General features: G+C 39.8%; 1 protein-coding gene across 1 annotated transcript in view; it reads left to right on the forward strand.

Annotated features, from left to right (window-relative positions):
* Nucleotides 1–559: 559 nt before the first annotated feature.
* The window catches only part of LOC104942587 (utrophin-like), a 40341-nt gene continuing 31134 nt past the window's right edge, over nucleotides 560–9766 (forward strand). Inside the window, exons 1-2 of the mRNA XM_010767831.1 lie at nucleotides 560–731; nucleotides 2516–2672. Of these exons, the coding sequence (XP_010766133.1) occupies nucleotides 625–731; nucleotides 2516–2672 (264 nt within the window). The 5' untranslated portion in view covers nucleotides 560–624. The remainder of the gene's footprint in view (nucleotides 732–2515; nucleotides 2673–9766) is intronic.

A 9766-nucleotide genomic window follows, 5' to 3' on the forward strand; every position in this document is an offset into this window, starting at 1 on the left:
GGGCACTCACACATGCACATGGTTAAAAATGGTAATCCGTCACAGTATTGAATGTTGTTGCCTTTTTGCAGCCGCACATACACATAATCAGAGTATTTTTGGTTTGCGCCACAATATGTTATTATTGCATACTGTTTCTCAGCATAAAATCAGCAAAGCTTGCTTTAGTGTAGAGCTGGTACAACCTAAGCAGCATGAATAGATGTTGCCTAAGGACTTCTAAGTCAGTGAAAGGGTGGAAGTTAAAATCTTGTTAGTCAACGAGTCAAAAGGTACCTCGAGGATATGTCTTAAAAATATAGACTTCTCTGCCCTCTGGAACTGTTGTTTGCGGGATGCCGTTAAATCCCTCAAGACTAGAACCAAAATCCAATATTTTTTTCGGTTCATGAATAATTGACTTGAAGAATCTGACCTCTAATTTTGGGGGGATTTTGTTATGAACTTGCTTTACTGAGCAATCACTACCCCTAGCTTTGTATGTATTTGCTCAGACACTAACGTTCGCCCTGAAGAAATGGTCGTTCTGATAATTATTCTTTGTTTGTGTATTTGTAGGACATCCAGGCTGAAATCGATGCCCACAATGACATCTACAAGAGTGTGGATGGGAACAAGTCGAAGATGGTCAAGGCTCTGGGCAGCTCGGAGGAAGCAGTGTTCCTCCAACACAGACTGGATGACATGAACCAACGCTGGAGCGACCTAAAGGCCAAATCCGCCAACATACGGTCAGTTAAAGTTCAATACTTACACCGGTTTGCTCCAGTGTTTAGGGGTCATGCAGCTCAGATTGTATTTTTCTGCTCTTTTGCTGCTCCTTACTTTGGAAAGAAAAAACATTGTGAGTTTAGGTCTCTGCCTTAGTGTACAATTTAAATCAACCAGCATATCGCAGAATTGAGTTTCTTCTGTGAGTGTTATTCCTGTGTACTCTGACATAGGAATTAGAAAATGCACCAACAACAAGGATAGATCAAGGTAGCTTATCTGTACTCTGCAACAATACATAGAGCACAAATCAAGAGTCTTCGCTCAAGTCCACTTTCCTCTGGTTACTCATCAATACACTTAAGCTGCATATTATTCACAATATAAAGTTTCTTCCTCCCTGGTAACTGGGGCAGTGACTTCTCCAAACCGTGTTGATCATGATGGATCATGATTCATGGAAAACCACATGAGACATACAGCGTGCTGTGGAATATTCACCCAGGTTGTGGTGTTCCCCTCAGCAGTACAGATACAGTAACTCCTCTATTCCACATGCCTGCCTGAAAAACTGCTCAAAAAGGACATGAGAGCCGCCACAGTGGCACATAAACTTCTGATGAGAGACAATGCCGCGTCGGCCGCAACCTTGCCATAAATAAATAAGATTTGCGATGCAGAGGGTGAAGAAAGTGAAAGTGGAATCGAAGTTGACAGGACCAGATGGAGATGTTCAAAGACAAAGAGGAGGAGGAGGGATGATGAAGAGAAGCATCCGAGGAGCACAACAAAGCTCCAGGGCAGGGGAAAAGGTGAGAGAGAAGGAAGGGGAAGTAAAAGAGATGGGAAAGTTTCACCGCTGGAAAGAGTTTGGGGGTCAGGGTCAAGCAGAACAGACATAATGGGCTGGACTTGTTCCACAGGAAGATAGGCGGGAGGAAAATGGACAGTGGGAGATCAGCCTGTGTAGGAGTTGGGGGGCCGCGGCGTGCTGATTGTGTTAAGCCCATTATGCCTTAATTGCAGTACATGTGTAATTATGACTAACTCAGCGAGCGGCAATAGGAGGTCTCTGAACACAGTGTTCAGTTATATTATGCCTGGAGGAGAGGAGGAACACACAAGAGCTTACTGTATCAACATGTATTGCATGCATGCTACCACCCACACAATTAGCAGCTAACTGTGTTTCCTATTTACAATAACATCTTCACAAGGAGGGCAGCAACCTCGCTCCAGAGATTTATTTTACAGGAGTTTGTAGTTATTAAGGCTTTTTAGTTGTTTATTAATGTTTTTTTAAGCTGGAACTTATGGAACTTTTTATATGAACATTTTATTGAAAATAAAAGACACAATGTAGCTTTCCTGCTGTATAAATACAAGTGTCAGCCTCTAGTAGGTGCTAAATCCACATCTGTGTGTTATCGTTTTGTGTCCTAAACAGACCCTTTGATATGCCAGTATAATCAGAATTAGTAACCCTGTATTAGTCCCACAGCGGACCAATGTACAGTGCAACAGCAAAGGGACAGAGCATATACAAAGGCAAACATAAAGTTAGTTATTTGAAGTGGCAAGCACACATTATGTAAGTATGCATTAATGCAAAAAACAAAACAAGTAGCAGCATTATAAAGAAAATAACCTTAATGAACTTTAGAGAAGTGTATGTTGCACTAAACGGTGAGGTATTAAAGTAGCAGCAATAAGTAGTACCGATACAAGATTGTTTATGCCTTTCAGTAACGGGCTAGAAAATGCATACAGTATAATAATACTTAAAGCGATTGTGTATTGGCAGAGCCCATCTTGAGGCGAGTGCTGAGCGCTGGTCTCGTCTGCTGGGCCTCCTGGAGGAGCTGTGGAGGTGGATCTGCCTGAAGGACGAGGAGCTGGCCAAGCAGATGCCCGTCGGAGGAGACGTACCCACCCTGCTGCAGCAGCAGAACCACTGCACGGTACGTTCTGTCACCAAAGGGAGCGTTCCCGCCACGATGGATAAGATTGATCTTACTTTGTTTTCTTTAAGCTTCTAAAAAGTTTGATCCCGCATAACGTGATTTAGATTACATTTTTCATCTAGTTTTAGGGTTTTATTACCATTCTCTAAGCCCTATACATTTAGAATATACGGTATTTTATTTACAGTAAAATAATTCAAATCCCTTTATTTGAATTCGCTCATTAGATGTTGAAACTTATTTTGCTCCATTACACCTTACTCAAAGGCTCTTTGGGTGGTGTGTACAAACTGTGATCTCCCTGACACTCCTATTAATGTTCTGCTCCTGCCGGGAGGTAACAGTTCATTATTTCTATTGGTTCATTGAGTTCAACCTGAGAAGAGTTTTAATTAACCAGGATAAACTAAAACACTTTTTTGGATGTTTATGGCCTTAAAGTCAAAGGCAACTAAGTGTCTGATCCAGCCGGAGCCTCTTTCTCCATCTCATTTCTAAAGTTGCATACTGTGGCTCAAATATATGCGGCTGAATATCATAACAGCAAACATCCTCCCAGCTCTTATTTTAGGATTCTATTTTACTCTTGGAAACATTCCTAGCAAAGAGTACAAAAAGAAGACCTGTTTTAAAAGCAGTATACCGAGCACGCCCTTTAGCTACCCAGAGGTGGAGATAAGAAATCCAAACTAAAGTAGCCTGTAGCTGTTCCTCGTGTCACGTCCAATGACGATGCAGGAGGAACACGGATTCTGCAAACTCAGCTTTCTTTGTCAATATAGCACGCACTGGGGACCTATTGGTTTCAATCGACAACATTTACCATTAACACTGATTGGACATCACAAAAGGTGTTGATACTCCCTTTGAGGAGAAGTTGGTTACCCTGGAAGCTTTACAGTATTTTAAATTGTTTGTCCAAGTGTTCAAATATATCTGCTGAACAATTGGGATTGAAATCACGGGAAGATATTTTCGTAAAGCAGACATTATTAACCATCAGGCCGGTCGAAATCACTACTACGCAATCAGTGTTGTTGGTCCCTCTCTTTCATTCTTAGATATATTGTTATTTATCACCGTCCTACTGTATACCCAACTGTATCATTTATTGTTACAAGTGATCAATGCCTTCATTGTGCCAGCGCATTCACCACCTTTGTCATCAAAGCTATTTGTCCTCCATTTTTCCCCACTGTATTATTTATTGTAACCACTGGTTATTGTGATAGTGCATTGACGTGCAATTGCTTTCAGATAGATGACTCAGCCTGTGGCGACTGTTTACTCCCAGTCCGCTGGTCGACGCTGCTGCTGATGTTGCTCTTGACACCGTAATGCATTCTCCACTGCCCGTTCGCCACACTTATTTTGTTCCACAAAACGCCTTGAGAGTAAACACATGTGCTGTTGCGCGTGGGCGCAGGATCATAGACATACTGGGACAGATCAACATAACACCCTCTGACACACACACACACACACACACACACACACACACACACACACACACACACACACACACACACACACACACACACACACACACACACACACTGTATGAATCCCACTGCATGGGCATCTAATGATGTGTAAGGTTTTATTCAATTTTGACAAACAACTCTTAGCACAAGCATTAGTACATTTTTTGTGTAACTATTTATTCCATTACATTATGAAAGATTACATACTAACTTAGTCTAATCTTCCAATTGCTGTTTACACAGACATTATCAATTAGACATTAAACACACCTCAATACTAAGACATGGGTGGGGAGAAAAGGGTATAAACAGAAGGAATACTAATAATAAATAAAAATAACAACACATGACACAGATTTGTTATCAAACCTCATCCTAACTTCAAACAAAGAAACTGGGAACTAAGGATGCGATATTAGAAAAATCTTCATGGATTTTTGCAGACGCCAGTTTCAAAGACAAACTTTGAGAATGGCAGATAACTGATCTATTTTAGAGACAGAATGCAGTGCTTTTCTGCATTGGCATACAATCCATTTCTTGGCCGCTGTAATGTCTGCTAAGTTTAGTCTTTTAATGATTTAATATAGGATCATCATTCAAAAGCAGACTAATTAAGTTAGAGAATACTTTAACCCAAGATCATGGCTAAAAAAGTAAATTATTCAAATGTTGCTGCCAGATAATGTCAACATATAGTTTCCAGGGAGCAACTGGAATCAAGTGATGATCTGCCCACATTATAGATGTACCAGTCTATGAAGGAATTGTATGAATTTGAACATGATGATGGTTAGAAGGAAGAGAGATTTTCTGACAGTCAGGACCTGGAATGAAAGACCATGTTTTTTTGTGTGTGTTTCAAACCAGGAGACAACAAATAACAGTCCAGGTTAATCAAAATGTTTCCTCTGAGGCCTGATGTGATATTGAGGCACGTTCTGGGTCTTGTTCTCAGAACCTGACAGAGAACAGAGACAGGCTTACCAGATCAGACAAGTTCCATTAGGAATGGGACTGAGCGCACACACTGACCACAGGGGAATAAAATCCTCCCTACTTTCACCTTCCTTTTCTTTCATTAACCTGCCTCAGCTCTTCTGTTTCAGTTGCTCCTCTGTGGTGTCTGTTCTGCTGTTGGTCCCCCCCCCCCGCTTTTGCATTTCCTTTATTTACAATATGTTTTCCGTGCGCGCTATCCACTGTCCATTCCTTTGTTCATTTCCAGTCCTTCAGCATTGAGAACGCCGGAATAGAAAATAATGAAGGCTCCATTTTCATTTTGATGTTATATTTTTCCCTTCGCTTCCTTCCTGTATTCTTAATAGATTGGCCTCGAGTTTCTCTGACCCTGGGAGGGTTGAAGGAGCTGAGCAGCACAAAGAGCTGTGGCTTTGAACACGTCACGCTCTATTACTTGCTAACACCGACACGCAATTCCCCTGTGCTCACACATACGTACATACACGCACTTCTGTCACTCAGAAGCTACTTTGTCTCTTTGTGACCGGGAAAATATAGCTATATGGAAATTGGTATCTATGAGCTAGGAAGGGCTTAGAAGGACTAAGTGGAATAGCCTGTTTCCCCCCAGTTGTTTTACTGTGAGATTTGGATAGATACTGTATAGGAGGATAAGCCACTTAGCCAACAGAGAGCAACGGATATTGCTGTTATTAAAGATCAGGGGGAAGGACAATCGGGAGAGCAGTGGTCCAAACAGTCTAAGAAAGTGATGGACAGGGCTGGAAACAATTGAGAGCTAAAGAAATAGGAAAAACAGAGGTTTATATGTGGAAGAGAGCAATTATTTAAGTAGAAATACGGTGCACCTTCACCTGTCTGTTTTCAGGAAATTCAGTTTCTGACAGTTGTTTTAGATTCTGCCTGAAAGCAGTTTTGTTCATACGGCAGGAGGTGATTTAAAAGTGTGTGTGACAGAGAGAGGGAGGGGTATTATCCTTTCTACCTGGAGTGACTTCTTGCTCCCTCCTCTGCATATTGATCTGTTTCTTTCTTTTCCCTGCTAAACTGGCCATAATAGAATTTATTAATCGCATATTCAATTATCCCATAAAAGGCCTCCATCAGCATCCAGCTGATTAAACTCATCAATCTCCTCTATTCAATTAACAGCTTCAAGGATTTGGAACAAGGGACCAAGTGCTTGTGGGCATTTTTTATTAACAGCTCTTATCTTTCAGCAACAGTTGGCTTCTTGTCCAAATTGTTGGGACGGTTCAATCTTTTCTTGCGCTCTTCCAAATGTTTCCGAGTCAATAAATATAAGACAAACAGACAAAGTGGGATTCTATTTAAGTTTCATTTTAATTTGGTTTCTTTAGCAGTCTCAATATGCTTAAGCCGGGCACAATTACCCTGTCTAAAGTGAGGAGGGTCTAATGATCCTCTCCAGAACCTTCTTAATCATTGTGCCTGCATGATTGATTAGCACCATTTGCACCAGGAAGGACAGGTCGTAAAGGAGAGTACAATTGATTAAAGTGCTGTGCTGAAGTTAACATTATCTTCTAGGAAACAGTGACTTTTTCTAACACTCAATTGTCTCGTTTTGAGTAACTTTTAATTGTTTTTGTCTGATTTGCATTTTTTTGACTTTTGTCCTAACAGTCTGTTGCCCTGCAGGCTGATTATAGTTTTGTTTTAATTGTGTTAAGTGCATGGCTTACTAAATGTTACTGCTTAATATCCACTGTAGCCGAATCTTTCAACAATATACCTCAGCAGTATAACACATTTAAACTACTAAGTATATTATTAAATATTTGAATATTAGCAATGGCTTAAACAACTGTATGTGAAATGTGTCGCTCACAGTGATGAACTATCAGATAAATATCAGCCGACTTTGTCATTGCTGTAATTCCATATGCATTGACATAGTATACAGCGGTTTCAGCGAATACATGCAAAACCAACATTACTGTATGCAACCTGTCAAGCAACAAACAGCAGACAATGGAGCATTTAGCAGCTAGAGAGACTTAAATCTCCCTGGGAGTGTGTTTCAACCAAAAAACACACTTCACAAACAGACATTCATCAGGTGGACAGAGCATTGACTTTTAATTATGCATATATTACTCAGGGTTTGGTTGGATGTCAAAATCAGCAGCTGTTAGATGACAGCTTCACCATATTCACCATAGCTCTTTATACATCTGTCTTCTGTTTGCAGATTGTTGCCCCTGCCCCACAGTGGCCATAACAGCAGTAAATGCAAATCATATACAATGTTGAAAACACATTTTTTCTGCAAAGTAATGAATGAACAGCTGTGAACATCAGTACCAGTGAGATCCATAATAATAAAATAGATTTAAAATGTAATATTTTCATCGGATTGAAATCCATGTAAATAATTGCAGTAAGAGTAAAATAAACGTATCCAATACATATTTATCAAACTTAATAAAATAACTTTTTTGTGTAAGAATCTGTCATTGAACATGTTTGCATCAACATTTAACCGTGCCTGACTCATTTATTAGCTGCACCTTAGTGTTTAATTTTAATTTGACTTATTTGAACATTACGGCTGGAAGCGGAAGATTAGTTAAGCATGTCAGAGAGTTCGACTTCAAACCACAACAGTAGCATCACTAGCTTTAAGCTATTTCAAGATAACCATATGTGTTACTGTCAAAGGAGCAATTACATATTCAGACACAAAGTCACTGAGGCCTCTTCATGAGCCGTGTGTCTGTTTCCAGTTATAAAATCTGATTTAGGTCAGACAAGTTTAAAAATGGTCTTCACTTAAGAATTTAAACATCATTTTTTACAGTGCATAAAATAGAGAAGCTATCATTGTATGACGGTTTGTAAACTGCCTGGATATGAGTGAACCAATATTCCAAAGGCATTTTGAGTCCTGCTCAGGAGCTTTTCTGATGTTGTTGAAAGCTGGTATATTGTGGTGGTCCGTTTTGGAGGCTTATTCTCCTCCTGGAAGATGATGAGGGTTGGGGTAATATTGCTGCGAGGCTGAGATAGCAGGCTTTTGAGAACGGAGAGAGAGGCCTTTTTGGTAGAGCTCTGAAAGTAGCTGTGGTGTTGTGATGTTATCTCATCTCCACCACAGCACAGGGCACGCGGTGATAAGAGTTTTCTGTGTTCCTCCGGCCACACACAAACACAACACCTTGACACAAACAGCCCCACACAGACACAACCTCTCAGACACACTAATGCACAAAGCCAAGGTCAAGGTTACACACAGCTACAAGACAGATGTTGTGAGCATTGTGGGACAGACAGGAGTCCTGTCTCTGTCTGGTCTTCACAAATCACAGCAACACAGACCATATTCTAATGTGCCAGTAAAAACTCTCAAGAAGAAGAAGAAGAAGAAGAGCATACTGAAGGACAGACTTTTATCTTTACATAGACAGCTGTCTCTTATCACTCATAGGCAACCTGGGATTTACTAGAAACCTATTTTTTGTTTACCTCAAAGCTCTACATGTGTCAAATATGTATCTCTTATGGTCTCTCTGAAATATATGTCCTTGTGTGAGTGTGAAGTTTAACTAAAGAGTGTTGGGAAAGGTTTTGGGTGTTGTTATCTGTCTGAGGTGCAGGGATACCCAGTGGCTGGATGACAGAGAGAGGCTGTTTATTCCACAGTTCCTTGGCACTTCTTGTGTTGCCGCGGTTACAACTTTCTTTATCTGTTTCTCTCTAGAGCCAGTTAACAGTGAAGGATGTATTCATATTGCAATCAATACAAAACAGTTGATTAAGATATTTCTCACGATGCTCCGTGTATACAGTATGAAAATTTGGCATAAGTGTGAAAAGTTACTTAAAATAAATATGAAACTGATGTTCAAAATGCCTCACATGAGACCTCACTCTTCATATGTTCTATAAAAAAAGCTTCGATAACCAATATCGTATTTTTTTTTGCCTTGAATAGTTGTAGTATTTATAAATATAAATAAAACGCCAACATCACACCCTCACAATATGATTCTACTAAAGGTGGATGAACAATTACCTCTTACAATTTATATGTTTTAATTAGGGTTCGCAGGGCAGGTTTTACTTTTTTTTTGGCACAACATGATTACTTATATCAGAAAACTAACCTGTAGATCACTTACATTTCAACCGTATTGTAAGTAATCTTAAATTATATTTAAACGTCACCCAGTCCTAATGCCAACATTTCATAAATTCACTATATACTCTTCTATATAAACAGAAAATCACTCCAAAAATATAAAACAGCCAAAGTAGGCAACTGTTTTGTCAGTGGGAGCAGTCTTTCTTCATCGTTCTGTAATCAGGGTTCTTTGATTTATCCAACTGGGGATGCTGTTGGTGCTCACACCATCCCCATCTGAGAGAGAGCAGAGAAAAATGTGTTGTGACATTACAAAACTGATATAAGAATATGTTTACTTAGCATTCTCTGTTATGCAAAGAATATGTTTGAATACAAAACATATGCACTAGGGCTGCATTGGAAAAAACTGACATTGCGATTTTTTCCCCCCTGCAATATATATTGCGATATGAAATCATACAGGAATTGAAGAAAAGACAGTTGTTTTTGTCCGCTAACCATCCTTTCTTGAA

This window comes from Notothenia coriiceps, unplaced genomic scaffold, assembly GCF_000735185.1.
Source record: "Notothenia coriiceps isolate Sejong01 unplaced genomic scaffold, NC01 NC01_scaffold00004796, whole genome shotgun sequence".
Taxonomy (NCBI): Eukaryota; Metazoa; Chordata; class Actinopteri; order Perciformes; family Nototheniidae; genus Notothenia; species Notothenia coriiceps.